Source organism: Cygnus olor, chromosome 3 (genome assembly GCF_009769625.2).
Source record: "Cygnus olor isolate bCygOlo1 chromosome 3, bCygOlo1.pri.v2, whole genome shotgun sequence".
Classification (NCBI taxonomy): domain Eukaryota; kingdom Metazoa; phylum Chordata; class Aves; order Anseriformes; family Anatidae; genus Cygnus; species Cygnus olor.
This window is the reverse complement of record NC_049171.1, coordinates 31,050,912-31,068,884: the sequence shown is the minus strand read 5'-3', so window position 1 is coordinate 31,068,884 and position 17,973 is coordinate 31,050,912. Positions and strand designations below refer to the sequence as shown.

General features: G+C 40.8%; 1 protein-coding gene across 1 annotated transcript in view; it reads left to right on the top strand.

Moving 5' to 3' along the window:
- Positions 1-2,660: 2,660 nt before the first annotated feature.
- Positions 2,661-17,973, top strand: part of LMBRD1 (LMBR1 domain containing 1) — a 76,072-nt gene continuing 60,759 nt past the window's right edge. The window contains exons 1-3 of the mRNA XM_040552030.1: positions 2,661-2,797; positions 3,364-3,540; positions 11,527-11,587. Coding sequence (XP_040407964.1) covers positions 2,738-2,797; positions 3,364-3,540; positions 11,527-11,587 — 298 coding nt within the window. The 5' untranslated portion in view covers positions 2,661-2,737. The remainder of the gene's footprint in view (positions 2,798-3,363; positions 3,541-11,526; positions 11,588-17,973) is intronic.

The window sequence follows — 17,973 nt, the reverse complement described above, 5'->3', positions numbered from 1 at the left end:
AACAGACCTAACAACAGCTGGGGATGCTACAAAGTGGAACAAAGCAGAAGGAGGATGCAAGGGGAGCCCACACATAATGGTACTGTGCTGGGAGGCAGCTTTCAATAACCTAGAGGCTGCAGAAAGGTTAACGACACTCAAGAGGTAGGGATGCTGACGTTCTATCTGTTAATTTTATGCTGACGTTATGTCTGTTTCACTCAGGATGCTGCCACATAGCTCCTAAACAACATCACAGGCTGCTGCACCATTCACACCGCTCTCATGCCAAATCCTCATCTGGCAGAGGTATTTTCTGTTTGTTCAACTGCAATACCTGGCCACACATCCCTGGGAGGCCCCTTTTAACAACAGCATGAGCGTACCTGAGTGCCTGCTTAGCACCCATCACTTGATTTGCAAACACTGTAGCCTGTACCACCCTCACTGCAGACAAAAAACCAATGCAGTTGTCTGTCACTGCAGTATAAGGCTCCTACACCACCGACACACTTCTTACAGACCCTTTCTCAAGATGTATATGCCAGTCTTCTTGCTCTTTGATCACCCCATTACTTGGCTCCCATGTGCCATCACTTAGACCTCCTTATAGCAAACCTTGACAGGAAGCACTGGCATCTGCTGCCCCAAGGCTTCCTCCTGCAACATGTCCCTTTTCCCTTGGTGAAAAGCCCAACCAACATCCCCCATCTGTCTGAAACTGTCCTGGTTTCAGCTAGGACAGGGTTGGTTTTTTTTCCTAGTAGCTGGTACGGTGCTGTGTTTTGGATTTTGCATGAGAATAATACTGATAACACACCAATGTTTTAGTTGTTGCAGAGCAGTGCTTACACTAAGTCAAGGACTTTTCAGCTTCTCATACTGCCCTGCCAGTGAGGAGGCTGGGGGTACACAAGATACTAGGAGAGAACCAGGACAGAAGCAGGGCAGCTGACACAAGCTGGCCAAAGGGATATTTCATACCATATAGTGTCATGTTGAGCAATAAATATAGGGTGGCTGGCTGGGGTACATGGGGGTCGGGGGCTGCTGCTTGGGGTCTGGGTGGGCATCAATCAGCAGGTGGTGAGCAATTGCATTGTGCATCGCTTGCTATTTTTTTCCTTCATTTTCTGTCCTACTAAACTGTCTTTATTTCAACCAAGAAACATTTTTTTTTTCCCTTGCTTCTCTCCACTGTCCTGCTGGAGGAGGTGGGGTTGAGAAAATGGCTGTGTGGTGCTTAGCTGCCTACCAGGTTAAACCACAACAATAACTAACGCTGTGAACATTGTCACATGCAGCAGCAGACTGTGCTGACCTGAAAGCAAGTGAAGAGCAGATAGAGGTGACAGCCTCTCCTTAGCAAGCCTCAACCTCTGCTGCTTTTCTCATCAGACTACAGGCCCACAGGATTGCCAGGAGCTCCTCTTGGCTCATGAGCACCAGAGTCACTGCACATATCTGTGTGCTGCCTGTGCCTGCACACCAAGTGGAAATCCAGAACAAGTATCTGCCTCTCTGGAATGAGTCTCCCAAACCATACTGCTACTGCATAAGCAGGCCTATTCTTGCAAGGCTACGACATTCTCTGAAAACTGTATCCATGAAGATGTCATGGATGTATGCCATCACATACTAGCACCCTCCACACTGCCCTCACAACAAAGAGAAGTACAGCACATGTCCACTGCTCTGGGGGAAGCTTTCTATGCTCCTGTCACCCCAAACACAGGTCTGGTCCCTGGTCCCTTCTTTCAAAACTATGAGCCCACATGAACCCCTGCACCCAACCACCTCACACATAGCTTGTGAGTGCCCTGAGGTAGCAAAACTGACATGGCTTTGTCATTCAGTGCCTTGTCATGGGTTTATGCACCTGAAAATCTTCCCGTGTCTGTAAACACACATGAGACCCTAACACACCTGCCGGACTTTCTTTTTTTCATTAAGATGCATCTCTCCCAGGAGGAGAGACTGAAAGAGATGGGATGTTTCAGCCTGGAGAAGAGGAGGCTCAGGAAGGTTATTGGTGGTGTGTATAAGGTAGCTGAAGGGAGGGAGAACAGAGGAAAGAGCCAGGCTCTTTTCAGTGGTGCCCAGTGCCAAGACAAGAGGCAGTGAGAACAAACTGGAGCACAGAAGGTTCTGTGCAAATGCCAGGCAGCACTTCTGTGCTGTGCAAGTGACGGAGCGCTGGCACAGGTTGTCCAGAGAGGCTGTGGGGTCTTCCTCCTTGGAGATTTTCAAAACGCACCTGGACATGGTCCTGGGCAGCCTGCTGTGGGTGGCCCTGCTGGAGCAGGGTTGGAGCAGATGGCCTCCAGAGGGCACTGCCAACCCCAGCCTTTCTCTGATTTTGTATATTGTAACAGAAAATATTTTAAGTGTTTTTACTGAGGAAAAAAAATAACGAAAATACCTGATACCTTTTAGTGTATCTTTTCCCAAAACCTCCCCCCCACCTTTCTTTTTGCTTGTTTGTTTCTTTGCTTGCTGCCTTTTAAACAGGAATCCCCTCAGGCTGCTCTGCCTCAGCCTGCCCACCATGAGGGAGGACACGACCCACACGGGAGGCAGCAGCCGCCGAGGTGGCCGCGGGAACCCACACAGCCAGCCCGGTCGGCGGGGGAACTCCCCCTCGGCCGGGACGGGCAGCCCCCCACGCCCATGGCGACCATGGTGACACGGCGACACGCCTCCGCCTCCGTAATGGCCCCGCCTCGCAGGGGCGGGCGGCAGCTGTGACGGAGCGAAGATGGCGGCGGCCGCATCTGAGCTGCTGACGGGATGGTGCCTCTTCGGCCTCGCGTTGCTGGTAAGAGGAGGTGCTCTGGGCTTTCGTGTTCCCCCGCCATGGTTGTTCCTCAGCCGGGGGCTGCTCAGAGCCCGCAGCTGCCCCTGTCAGGCCCTACAGCGGGTCGGCTTCTTCCTTCGTTTTCCCTTCCTGCCCCCCTGTTCCCCGTCCCCCTTCCCTTTGGGGACGGGCAGCCCCCCCTTTCCCTTATTTCTCTCCTTTTAGACCCCTCGTGTAAAAACCGTGGGGCTCCCTGTGGTTTTCCCCGGTAGCCCCTCGCCTGGCTGCCCGTGTACCCCTGGTGGAGCCGGTCCCGTGGTGTTGGGACACCAGACAGGGTCTGGGTGAGGGTGCGTGGCCGCCTCGTCTATCTGTCTGTGTGCTCGGTGCTACTTGGGTCTTTGGCTATGACTGCTGTTCTGCTTGTGGCAGCAAACTGCTGATAGTGAAGGCAAAAAGAGCTAATGTCTAGAAGAATGTAATGCTGATGATCGCGTACAAAGTGGCCTGAGACGGGGCCTAACTTTAGTAGATGCTTTTGGATGCCCTTGTTACGTTCATCATAATTATCTTTCACTGTTTTACAGGCTATTCTGATTTTCTGCTGGTTTTATGTACGCAAGTATCAAAGTCGACGAGAAAGTGAAGTAATTTCTACCATAACGGCTATCTTTGCATTGGCAGTTGCACTTATCTCATCAGCACTGCTACCAGTAGACATCTTCTTGGTTTCGTATATGAAAAATCAAAATGGTACATTTAAGGTATGTACTTCTAAAAATGTTAATTTTCTCTTTGAAAGAGGCAGCTCTCTTGTGTTGAGAGAGGATGTTCTTTCCTTTACTTGGTTTGTCAGAGTATTTAAAACTTTTGCTAGCACCAGTGCTGTTGCTCTGGTTCCTGGAAAGCTGTGTACTAGGACTGCAAATACAACACTGTGCTCTGTTCATTACTTGAACTGGATTTCAATTTTCAGTTCTATTACTTTATATTTTTTCCTGTAAGACTTTCCAAATTCTACTTGTTTCCAAACACTTATTCCTTTTATTGTCTTAAAAGGAGTGTGCATACTATCCTTGGGTTATAAATACATCTTGTAAATATTGCTCTTTAGTACATTGTTATGAGGCATTGTAGAAAGGAACTTGTTGCCCTGTTACTTAGAAACATACTGCTTTGCTCATTTGCAGTTTAAGACTTATTTCAATTCTTGTTTTTCAAGCATTCATTTCTTCTGGTACTGAAACATGGCATAGTGACTCTATGTAGGTCTTTTTCTATGATGTAGAGTGTGAGGTTAGCTGCTTGTGAAGCAGCTTAATGCAGCTTTACCAGGGAAAGCTGAAACTCCCCTTAAGGGGTGTGGGTGCATGTGGGAGGGGAATATAATAATATCTATTCTTGCTAGATATTGCCACACCTGTAAACAGGTATGAGGACCTATTGCACAGTAACTGTAGGGGGTTGCTGTGTGACAAGTTTTCAGTGAGATGACTACTAGGATATTAGCGTACTATGCACTGAGAATAGTACTGAGTATTAAGAAGTATATTGAGGCTGACAAGGTAGAGAAATAGCTATGAGAAAATAATTCCAGATGAAAAAGTGCATCTGCAAGGGACTAAGTAGAATTTGCTGTTGCAAAGGAGGATCTAGTTGGAGACCTAGTTGGTGAACGTACTCTTTTCCTGATTTGAGAAGCAAACTTGTGAAGGAAAGAGGCCAAATGTAGTCATGCAATCAATACAATTTTAATTGAAGAAATGTGATTAATAGAAGGAATAGCACCATATTTAAAATACTGTTGTTTTTTTTTCTAGGTTTAGATCTGTGTTGGTGACCATGTGCTGTGATATGATGGGGTAAATGGAAGGGTGGGTAGATTCTATTTAAAATTGTGCCTGATAGCAGCAAGCATCTGTGCTGGTGGTAAAGGTTTTATTTCTTCCAAGTACTTTTACTTGTGTTTCTGACACTTCTTGGTCCTGTTTAGTTCCTAATGTTTGTAGATGCTGGTGGTGGTATGTTGTTCCATACTGGCCTGCAGAAGAATTCTTCCTTCTCTCCTAATGTTTAACTCAGTGAGTTTCTAGCTTTGCAGCAATAACTTGAGGTCTTCCGATTCAATGCAATACAGGTGTTGAAATTGTGAAATAAAAATATGACCCTGGCCTTCCTGATAAAGTTCAGTGAATCTGCAGTCAGAACATACAGACTTAAATGTAAGCAATAGGCTTTGATTCTTTGATTTCAATTTGAAGCTAGGAAGTTGTCAGTATGTTGACATGTTGATCTTCATGATTAATTAAGGCTCTTAATGCTGTGCTGGATACTGTGTACTGCTTTTCTGCTACAGCTTCACAAGTAGGAGAGGCTGGATTGGGTTTTGAGTATTTCTGGGAGTTGAGTGTCCTTACTTTAGACCAAGCCTAGCACTTCCAAGGCTGGTGCTTAGCACTTCCACATCTGATGCTGGGCTATGACTCCGGCCAGAATCCTTTATTTTCAATGGCCAAAGTGACTTAAGCATTTGATATATTACTTTTCCTTAGTAAACTTTTGGAGACAGATCTAGGTAGCAGATGTGGACCATATTCTCTGTAGATTAATTATTAGTTCATCAAAAAATCCTTCAACTGGACGATTTCAGAACTTTTGCCAAAAGCGTAGTAGCAGTTATCCAGCTCCTAGGTACACAATTTTAGATGTACGTGATCTTTTTTTTTCTCTGCCTCTCAACTGTGATTCACAGTGTCAGCGCTAAAGAGATTCAACTTCTGAGTTGAGTTTCAACTTAAGGGGTACTACATATGGACTCTCAGGTCAGTTTTTAATCCATCTGACTGTCCTGTCAATGTGTAGAGCTTTCTGAGATTTTTTTCTGTGAACACACTTGAAGCTAACTAGGAGAAGTGTTGTTGTGATTTAACCCTGGTAGGCAGTGAAGCCCCACACAGCTGCCTGCTCACTCTCCCAGGGTGGTGTCTGGGAGAGAATCAGAAGGGTAAAACTGTGAGAACTCATGGGCTGAGATAAAGGCAGTTTACTAGGTAAAGCAAAAGCTGTAAGTGTAAGCAAAAGAAACCAAGGAATCCCTTCACTACTTCCCCTCGGCAGGCAGGTGCTCAGCCAGTTCCAGGAAAGCAGGGCTCTTCATGGGTAATGGTTTAGTGGGAAGACAAACATCATCACTCTGAACAATTTTATTGCCAAGCATGATAACCATATGGTATGGGACATCCCTTTGGTCCATTTGTTGCAGCTGTCCTGGCTGTGTCCACTCATAGGTTCTTCTGCACCCCCAGCCTGCTTGCTGTCAGCGCGGCATGACAAGGAGAGAAGTCCTTGGCTCTGTGTAAGCACTGCTCAGTAGCGTCTAAAACATCTGTGTGTTATCACCACTATTTTCATCACAAATCCAAAACATAGCATCATAGGAGCTTGTTATGAAGAAATTTAACTTTATCCCAGCCAATACCAGGACAAGTGTGTTGCGCTAATAGCGGAGACTAAACAGAAGCCAAGGTTAGTCTGGTGGTTGAAAGTTTCTCTGAATAGTATGTGTTCACTGACTAGTGAAGGTATGTGTCCTGGCTAGAAGGATCGATTTAATTGTTCTGGTAGTAGTAGTAATCACCTGTATCAGACAGATTATCTGAAGACTGCTAAAATGATGCTGGTTTTCAGATGAATTTTCTTAAAACAGTGTTCTGTAGACACTTTCTATCGCGTGGTTTGAGGTGTCTTCCTTGACAAGGGCCATATACTGTAACATGGTTGACCCTGGTTAATCTTGATGTTTTGTTAGTTTTGATGGCATCGTGGAGCTTAACATACTGTTTATACACCTTTCAGTGATGACAAGTTATTCTTTTCTATAAACAAATGGCTTGTGGCATTTGGTACCTGTTGGTTGTCTCACCATATGTTTTACTGTATTTCATGAGACTTGTCAGTGATAATGCAAGCAAATCGAGCAATTTCAGTATGTAAAGGTTTTGCACTTACAAAGGTTTTGTAAAGGTCATTTAGTCCTTTAGGAAAGGAGCAGCGGTGCATGGACTTGTGTTGTCGTTATTCTGTGTGCAAAGGAATTCATTGAATAGAATAGTTCAGTTGGAAGGGACCTACAGAGATCATAGAGTCCAAAAACAACTGAAATATTGTATTTCAGTACAACAGTGCTATTCATTATCATAAGTTGCTAACTGGACACAGCTGCTGAGGGAAGAACGAAGATGCCTCTGATTCATGCTACCAGGAGAAGCGAATGTTCTTCATAACTAATTTTCTATGAATATAACTGCAAAAAAAAAAAAAAAAAGGCACTTGAGGGAGCTTTTCTTTGGTTTTATCATTTAGGTAAACCGGATCTGTCTTAAACTGCCTTTTTTATATTCATGTATACATTGCAACATTTTACTTATGTGTTTGCATCTAACACTTGTAGCTGTATTTAAATTCCCTGAATTCTTCAACATGGTTTGTGTTAAGGAGTATTTAAGAGTAATAGTATAGCATAGACCATCATACTCATTGTGTGTCCTTGCAATTTGAATCCTTTATCTGTCAATACAGCGCATTGTTACAGGCATTGTAAAGGTGGTGTGATGCATTCTTGCTAAACTTCATGGAACAGAACGAAGTGCAGAACAGTGCAGAATGTGTGAATTCAGCAGATTTTAAGAGAATTTGTGGTCTCACTTTCACATCTTAAACTGTTATTGAAGGCAGTAGTGAAATCTCACCTTCTTAATCTGTTGTGCTTCTAAGGCATTTGCTGTGTGTCCTGTAAGTTTGGGTCATAATGGATGGAGAAGCAAACAGGCTAGATCTAGAGGCTCTCCAGGCGAGTTCTCAGCTGAGTCCTGTACGTGCTTGTCCGGTAAACTTTTATATGCCTATCAGTTTGAGAAATACCAGCACTGCTGCTGACAACGTCTGGGCTCTGACACTCAAAAGGCAGCAGCGTGTCTCTTGACAAGGCAGTGCTGCTGTCACTAGCTTTTGAAACATCTCAGAGGAACTGGTTACTGCTGATGAGGTGTGCATACAGATAACTTGCTGGTAGGAACAGGAATTTTTACCTCAATTCTTGTAAAACTAAGTAGAGAGTGGCTGAATGGAAGTTTGCACAATAAGTATGCTGTGCTCTTAAGAAAAATCTGTAATGCAAGCCAACTTGTGCAGAATAATGCAAAGTTTAACTTCGGGTACATATGTGCTGTGGTGAAATAGATCTTTGCATCTTTACATATGTTAATGTAAGATGACATCTCAATATTTTAATAAGCTGTAATATACACTTCCTATTACTGTGGTCTTGTACACTCCTTAATTCAAGCAACAAAATTAAATGCATTTATTATTTTTTCAAGTTCTACATCTTTACTCTGTTATAAATCCTGCTAATATTCTTCTGGAGTTGGAGAAAGAACTTTTTTTTGGTAGTTAAGTTCTATCAATTACTTGCTACCTCTTCCTGTAAGTGGCTGTGCCACTTAAGCAACAGTAAGACCCACAGTTTTTTTTTTTTTCTTGCTTGGTGTGTGTTTTGAATCTCTCTGACTGTGGGAGAGACCTTTTTCCGAGACCTACTTGAAAGTGCCACCTGTTCAGTTAGCACTTTTTTCCCTGAGGCATAATTAAAGCAACACATTGCCTTATTTTTAACACTAGGCAAATTAAACACTTTTATATTCTGAACTTAGTTACTGTCAAATTCTTTCACAGTCATACAGATGCCTAGAAATTTTTCTGTTGAAACACTGTTAGGGTTTGGGCCTGCCAGTTTTCAAAGTCTGGGCTTCCTGTGTATGTGACAGGCACTTAACTTTAGGCAGCGTTGTTTCTAGCCCGTCTGTTCAAGTATTTTCACGCTTTCTTTTTGCTGATGACAGAATGTGTGTATGCTTTTCTCCTTAAATTCCAATTGGATAATGATGTAAGTTTTAAATGCTCTGTGTAAAGTGGCCTATTGGGAATCTTAATATATTGATTTGAAGGAAGATGGTGCTGATTTCCTGAGGTCACAGAAAAATGGCTGTCATCTGAAATGGGTATGGTCTGTCATCAAGTCCACATTTCATGGGAACTGAGGCAATTCTGAGGGAACTGATAAAGCAAGTGTCTGTCTTATCTTGTGCAGTCTTAAGTAGCATTCTTACTTCCATATTTCGTATGTGTTGTATTAGTGCGTGCTTTCTTACAGCAGCTGAAAGGGCTTGAGTTTACCAACTTGAAAAATCCTATACATAGAAATTGTAAGGAGCTTTGATAGTGCTGGATCTCTTCTTTTTCTACTGATTTATTTTGGAGGCATACCAATACAACTAGTTAGCTTTCTAAAAACTTTGCTTTTGGACAGCTATCTTTTTGCCCTCGACTATGAGTAGAGTGGATCCCACGAGGCTGGAGCAGTTCTGGAATGTTTCATCTGTACAGACAGGCTTGCACCTCTGGATCCAGTGCCTGATTTGGGCTGCCAACAGTCATGTTGCAGTCATGTTAAGCTTCCTTAATGCTATAGTTCCGATAGGAGAAGGAATAGCTGGGTGCAATTACCAGTGTAGCTGTAGCAGCATCTTTGCTTCAGTTTTTGGAACAATTCCCCAAGAGTGCTGTGTAACTGGATTCTGAAAATTGGTAGCTTTTGCCCTTGCTGAATAATGGAATCAATGCTGCTACATCTGGGATATGATTTTTAAAATGCGTGGATGGGTTTTCTGCAGTTCTGAGATATGCTTATTAATTTCTGTGATGAATTTTGGCTTCTTGATCAACGTCTTACTTTTAGATAAGAATTTCATGAGGAAAGCAGTCTGTCCTTTGGTGTTATGTAAAAAGCTTCTGTGCTTAGGCTGCAAACTCAAACCTGGCATACAGTTAGTGTCTAAGCTCCACTGGTGAGTGAAATATTAAGTAATCCAGTATTTTTTCAACAAATTGATGCAAGGTACTGGTCTCTGAAGCTTACTGTTTATATAATTCAAGTCTTATGTTAACCTTTACTTTTCAGTTTGAACTTTTGAAAAAGAAGACAAGGGTTTAAACTGGGTAGACAACTAGTGGAAAAACAAATCTATAAGCTACAATAGCATAATAAACTCTCTGCTGTTCTCATATCTAATTATTGTATCTATGAATTTTAGTCTTGGTTATTCTATGATAGAAATGCTGCATGCAGTCAGGTGTCTTAAGAGATCCCATTCTCAAAATGCTGTGGGAATTGGCACAACGTACTTGGTAGCTGCCCAAACAACTCAGTGGTCTTCCTGGTCTGTAGTATTTTGTTTCTGAAAGTCTATTCTGTATCAGATGGTCCTCTGCTTGTTCCTGTATGCCTGCTCATTTCCAGTTTTGCTAGCATTCTACAGCCAGGAGGTTCTGTAGAAGTAGCCTTTTGTATTTTTACTTATATAATACTGATAGAGATGAGGATATAGTTATCATAATATGCTTGTATTCTTTAATGTGTGATTATTTCAGTGTTGCTAAATAGAATAGGAACAGGAACTGAAGTATAGTACTGCGGAGCTTCTCAAAGTCATGGGTTTTTGTATACTATTAATATCTAGACCTATATGCTTGAAAAATAGCTTTGGTACCTTAAAAGGCTATGTGTACAAAATTAGCTGTTCTTCCCAACAGAGTGAATTCTACTCACAAAACTTGACTCTGTCCCCTCTATCAAGTTGCATGTAGAAAACGCTTGTCTACTATAGAGCTTTTCTTTCTAGAAAGCTGTTCCCAGACTTCAGCGTGTGATGCCATTTGTGGCTGAAATCCAGTTAAGTCACTCTCAGCCTCAAGTGGTGTTTTGAGGCTGTTATTTTTAGCAATTCCCATTGTCAGACTTCGTGATATAAAAGTAATGCTTTTCTGACTGAGAGGTGGGTAATAACTTCAAAATGAGAACATCGTTGACTTGATTAGGTCCCTCCCAGTTGGCTTTCAGCTTAATGTAGGCAAGCCTCTAAAACAGTTTAAGCTGCAGCACATCTGACTACTGGGCTGGGCAATTCATGCAGCTAAGTTGCCTGTAAAATCTTTTTCTGATGTACTAGACTGCTTCAAAGCCTATCTTATGTTGGAATTTTTTAGGAAATTAATTCTGAGAACAGCTATGTCCCTGTAAAGACTTGGCCTATATGCTTAATGTCAACTGTGTTACTCCAACAGTCCAGAAGGAAAAGGGCTAGAACTGAGAATAATCATATCTCCAGGATTTTTTTAACACAACACTTTGAAAAACTGTTTAGGTTAGGCTTCAGACTCAGTAGTTGTGTTGTCTGATATGTATTAAATGAAAATTGGTTTCATAAAAGTGGATATTCAGATTGTACTTGGTATTTAAGTGGCATAACAACAGGAAATATACTCAGCTGCTAAAAAAAAATTAGACACTAACACTTTTATTTCAATTATTCATTAAAAATATATTGTAACTAAGGATATTAATTCCGAAAAAAAACAGCTTTAAATTTTTAGCTAATGGCCAAAATGAGTGGGTATAGGCAGTTGGGTGCTACTGCAGTGTCTGTCCCATTGAAGGCAGCATTTCTTAATCATAATGTTTAAGTTGAACTAATTCACTTATACAAATAAGTTCAACTTAATATCAACAAACTGGGTACCTAATGCTTTTCCTTAGGCATTTGATATACAAACATTTTTCAGTTCTATAAAAATGCAATTGAATAAAATGTTATTTTTATTTGGTGCTAAATGCTTTTATTCTGTTTTACTAGGACTGGGCCGATGCTAATGTTTCAAGACAGATTGAAGACACTGTACTTTATGGATACTATAGTAAGTATTTTTAACTTTTTCCCTCCAGTTAATAGGACCTATCACTTTCATACCTTTACTTAAAGGTATTAAGCTTTCAGGGGTCATACTGGATTATTTCTATTTGGTTACATTAGCACTGCACTTAGAGCCCTTCAGTGAAGTTTTTACATTCAAGAGCCCCTCTAAAAATGCAAATATACTCAGGTCTAAACCAGGAAAAGGCTAATGGCTTCTGTCATGCAATCTGCTGTTAACATGTATCCTGTATGTATTTAGAGGTTCATTTAGGGCAACTGATGGCTTCGATATATCTTTTTTTTTTTTTTTTAGCACTCAGGATATGCAGTAGTGTGGAACTTGCGTACCATGTGTACAGTCAGTGCATTTATGATCATAGCACTTGTTCAGATTCAACAACTACCATATTTATGTCTTGTGAGGATCTGCTGAGGGAACTGCGGTTATTTAGCCTAGAGAAAAGGAGGCTCAGGGGAGACCTTGTTGCTCTCTATACCTACCTCAAAGTAGGTTGTAGCGAGGTGTGGGTTGGTTTCTTCTCCCAAACAACATGCAATAGGACAAGAGGAAATGGCCTCAAGTTGCACCAGTGGATGTTCAGGTTGGATAATAGGAAAAAAGTTCTTCACTGAAAGGATTGTGAGGCATTGGAACAGGCTGCCAAGGCAAGTAGTCGAGTCACCACCCCTGAAGGTATTTGAAAGATGTGTAGGTGTAGTGCTTAGGGACATGGTTTAGTGGTAGACTTCGCAGTGCTAGGGTAATGATTGGACTCTGCTCTTAGAGGTCTCTTCCAACCTAAATGATTCTATATTTGAAACTAAGAGCTACTGTAAATGAGCATAAAGGGGCTGATTCAAGGATGGTCATTCTAAGCAACACTGAAGCAAAAAATTAACTGAAATTAGATTAATAAAATTAATCAAATAACTGTTCATGGAACTTTCATGTAGTTTTAGATCATTTTTTCAGTATGTCCTTATGAAAAGATTCTGCTGCTAGTGAAGATATTTAAAAGACACTTAGAGAGAAGGGATGCTCATGACAATTTGAGTAAAATGACTGCCTTTGTCAATGATAGAAATTCAAAGGCAGAGTAGTTACCTGTTTTTGGTCATGTTTCCTAGGACACAGAATATGGTGGGTTAGTTCTTTTGAAAATAAAAATTAAAAAATATATATATTAAAAAGAAAAAAATCAGGAAAGAATCAATTCCAAATAGTGAACGCTTGTGAGATTGCAGAATATATATTGTCTGACAGACAGTATCACAAACCAGAATGTGTAATTTCATGCTGAATGAAGCCTAAAACCAGAACTGGTAAGAAACGTGTGGTTTTAAAAATGAGCTGTGTAACTACAAATTTATCTTCCACAAAAATTCTTTACTATAGAATAGTAGAATTACATCATGTGTGCTTTCTACTCTTTGTTACATTGTTCACTAATGATGTGTGTGAATGGTCTTCAGGCTCTTCTCTGTACCATCTGTATAGATTTATCGAACCAGTGGATGAATTGCCGTAAAATAGTTTGGGCTAACTAACCACTGAACGTGGTCTGGAAGACTGGAAAATGTTTTCAGACCACGAATGCTTTTTCTGAAATGAGATCAAGTGTATAATTGATTCAGACTGTTTACTTTTGGATATAAGTTGAATGGGTTGCTTTTGTTACTTAATAACTTGAGACTGCATCCAACTGCGCTTTGGATGAAAAATGTTAAAATATGAACTCTATAAAAGTTCATATATTTGAGTTTTAATTAAAATCAGCTGATTTTTTTATTATTTTTTAATAGACAGAATTTGTTTTTTATAGTCTGGAAAACCTTGCAATCATCTGTCTGCTAGGATTTCAGCTAGTACTATACACCACTACTCTATGTTGTTTCTGCAGCAGAGACTTGTAGAGAGGTAGGCTTTGCACTAGAAGATGTCTTTACAGTTGCTTTTTAAACTTTTTTTGTTTAAAGACCTTAATTTTACAGACTGGTGTATACGCTAGCTAAATCTACTTAAGTAAAGAAGTTCACTTTCATTACTTCTGCAAGGAGAATTTAGCTGTTTCTGCCTTGTATTTGAAATGCTGTTAAGACTCAAAACCTAGTTTAATATCTTCCTAATTTAATTTTAGTAGATGAATAGCGACTACCAGTTCTAGTATGTTTTGCTGTTATCGACGTTAAGATATACGAAGTTCTTAAGGCATTGCTGAACTTTTCCTAGTTCAGAAGTTTTGGGAGAGAATCTTTTTTAAACTGCAGTGCAGTACCCGATTAAGTAGATGTAGAGTACCCTATGTTTCCTTGTAGTTCAGATGTAAGATTATAATTTTCAAAGGGTTTGTTTTCTTTTATATTTGGGATTAGTCTAAATAGCAAAGATAAATGTCTCTTTTAAAAGCTAGATATCTCTTAGTAAATCCTCAACTAACTTTTGGGATAGATTTCAAGCCTAAACCTGAAGAACTTCACAAAGTTTTTGATTTTGGTTTACCTGGACAGGTCTGCTTGAAGTTTTGTAGGACTAATGTTTTATTTCATAGTATATCCTCCAGATGGTGGTAGAGATTTTTAAGATGCTTCAAAATATTTTTCTTTTGTAACTTCTAGTTTGAGGAATTGATGCATTTTTTTATAACTAGAACTACACCGAAGTGAACAGCAATAGGTAACATTTTTCAGAAAAGAGCATCATTCCTGTACAAAAATGCAACTTGATAGTTCTCCTGTCTGTTTAGGTCTAGTTCCCCTGCTGCTGTTGCACAGCACAATGAAATGAAAGCTGAGAATGAATAAATTAAACAACTCTTCTAGTCTTGTAATGCTATTCAGTTTTCTTCTACTCCTATCTTCTAACAGTATGTGGTCTTGCCATATTTTAAAATAAATGGGGTGACCAGAGTGAAGTCGCTTTTTGTACCTAGTACTAGTATTAGGCATGTGCATACCAGTACTCTCTTTCCAGAAAGTGCACTAATAGCTGTATAGGTCTCAGTCTCTCCTGTAACTATATTGTACTTGCAATTCACAGTATGGTAAGTTGATAAGTTTAGGTCGCTGTCCTTTAGTACAAGTCACTTGGAGGCTTTGGTTTAACTGCTGTAGAATATTAAGGATTATTTTACTGCCTGTGTTGCAATTTACTGAGAAAGCTGTCACTAAACTTAAAAAAGAAAAAGGGGGGGGGGAAATGGGTAGGCTCCGCAAGCGGTCTTGTTTCATACCCAGCTGGTAGATTGCTTGGCTTGACTATTGATAGAAAAGTGGAATTGCTGTGTACTGGTAGAAAGCAAAATAAGGCAACTCAGAATGAAGCTTGAAATGCCGCTGTTTCAAAGTGGGACTTAATGTAAGTGCTTAGCATAGGAAAACATTTTACTGATTGCTTTGAAGCCCTAGCAGCTCAGTGTGTTAACTCATTCTCAGTTAGTTAAATACTCAGCTTGCAAGTATTTGGTACTGGGTCTTTGACCCAAGGACTTGGGCTTCTAGGAAGTGGTAGGTGGAATGAATGCAGCTACATGTCTTCTCCTATGGTCGGAATATGAAAACATGCCAAATACTGTGCAAAGCTTGCACAGCTGTACATGACAAATACTGTATGTGACAAATGGAGTGACACTGACCAAAAAAACCACCGCCCTCCTAATAAGTATGGCTTTTAAGAACCATACTACAGTGTGCTAGAATATAAATTGGAGGTCTGTTATAGTATTGGCACTTTGCTAAAGTGCTCTTAACTGTCCTGCTTCAAACAAGTGTTGTATGATGAACACCCGAAATTCACTACTGGTTTGTATTTGTTAACTCTCAGTGAGGAAAACAAGCTGGCTGTCCATGCTTTAAAAATTGTTTTACCAAGCCTTTTGTTAGATGTGAGAAATATATTGGGGAAGAAACAGTTGTCTGTAGGTCTTCAAAAGTAGCTCATAACTCAGATTTGCAGTGGAAGTGAGGGAGTATATAACAAAGCACTGTTTTAAGCATTTCTGCAATGCATCAGTATATAATGCCATCTGGAGGAGCAGATGGCTTGCATGATGGAAGAGATTTTTGATCATATAAGGTTCTTGAGCCTCCTGTAGTCTCTAAGGGATTTGGGGAACTGTATTGATCTAACACACCCTGCATGAAATCTTCCCAAACCTTTAAGGTATATTAGTTCCTTCTACCTAGTGCTTTTTGCTGTTCCTTGTTGTCTACTACTCTTCCTAATTGTCCTCACGTACTTCTAGAAAGAAAACGAGTCAAAACACAATGAGGGGACCATGGCAATAATTTACTTGAAGATTACTGCCAAGTCTGAGTCTCATAGTTAAAGTGTCTTTGTATTGATGTGGTACAAAATGGAAAAAAATGCTCGTTTTGACTTCGTATAAGAATTGTCCTGAGAAATTCCTTTTAAAAAAAAAAAAAACCTTACCACAGAATTCTTGCTGAAGATTGCTTAGACTTGTTCTGTGACAGTAATCATCATTATGCTGGCGAATTATACGGTGAAGCCCTCTTGCAGTGGTATTGCTTCAAGCTTCTGATACAACCCAGAAAAAATGCTTTGAAATGGCAGTTGAACCTGTGAACAAGTGCAACGAGCAATCACCGAGTTATAACTGAAGTGCATGGAAGTGAAATAAGGAAAACTCAGTCAGTTGTGCCACAAGGTCACAGGCAAGGGAGCCAGTGGTAAGGAAATATTTATCACTTGGCTGACTGCTTGCTGCTGCAAGACTTCTGACTTTGCAGGTTAACTTTCCAGGGAGCAAACAGCCCTTTTAGTGGGCAGAACAACAGGCAATTAGATGCTTGCCTGTAACGCTTTTGAGCTGATGAAAGGTGTTCCTCTTGACAATTGGGAACAACAAAATTCACAGCTCGGATCAGTCTCCTCCCTTGTGTTGATAGGAGCTCTGCCAAATCTTTTAAAATTTTCTGTGTGATATAACAGAAAGAAAAACAGTTTTACTCTATTAGCTGTATAGCAAGTTTCCTTTTAGAAGAGAGAGGAAATCAGGAAGCTTTCTTCTTTGTGTGCCTCTCAGGTGTTTCTCATAGGAAGCTTTAAGACTTTACCTGATGAGTGAATGAAAAGGTCTTAATTAAAATGATTGTGCGTGGGAAACGCAAAGACAAAACTGCTTTTAAATTCACTTTTCAATGGTATGGCCCTGTAAAGTTACCATGGTAACGTGGCTTTTCAACCACTTAAATATGTTCTGGGCAAATTGCAGAGCTGTTGCAACAGGGAGGGTAAGTTGGCAGTTGGTGGGTGCTTGTGCTGTGCTAACTCAGACTTAGGCATTAGTAGAAATTCACTTTGACTTACACAAGTGCCGAGGTTGGAAAGAGGCAGCTGCTCACAGCAGTTCGTTCACACCAGTCTCCAGCTGGATGCTGAGTATCTCCAGGGCTGGAGGCTATATTACATCTCTGAGTAGTCCGTGTCAGTATCTGGCCACAGGCAGACTAATTCATTTTGCTTAAATGAACGTTTCTATATTTCAGTTTGTGCTCATCTTCCTTTTATCCTTTACCTGTGTAGCACATAATCAGGTATTTATACACATTGATAAGATTCCCTCCAAAGCCTTCTTTGCTCCAGGCTAAACAGTCACAGCTCGCACAGGTGCTCCATGTCATTTTGCTCTGTTAGGCTCTCTGCTTTATGTGTGTCTCTTAACACTGGGAGTCCAAATTGGATGCAGCACTCCAGACCTGCAGTGCTGGTAGGGCCACACTGAGTCAAGGGGAACAACTACCTTCCTTCTCCTGATGGTGACACATTTCATGAGGCAGCCCAAGATGCTGTTGGCCTTCTTTTGCTGTGAGGGCACTGCTAGATTTGTCTCATCTGCCAGTGTGATGAGTGAAGATGACCCGGCACAGGGTCTAACACACTGGAGGTAGTGCAAAGAAGTGTTAACGTGACAGGTGGATGGAGGAGAGAGGGAAGTGGGACCCCTCCTTGGATCAGATACAGCTTGCCACTTGATGCTCACTGAAGAAGGCCTTTCAGCATCTGCCAGTCAGATACAATCCAGTAAATACGATTGTTTTCTTTTGTTATTCGTGTATGATGCTGATATGCTTGTCAGCCTCTCAAGTGTTTGTCTAGAAATAATTATATCAAAGTAGTATTTTTATCTATACATATGCAGTACATATTTAAGCTATGTATTTCATCTTTAACTTGGAAACAGGATCTAGCCCTGTAGTACAGCTTTTAAATGAGTCAAGAATATTTTTTGCATGCGCAGTGTGGACTGGAGGAGACTTGCATCTAGAAGCAACTCCTGAATGTAAGGGTATACTTCACATGCTGAGTTTCTCTCTATGGATTTAGTTATCTAAAGACCAACAAAACTGCTGTAAAGAAGAATCTAA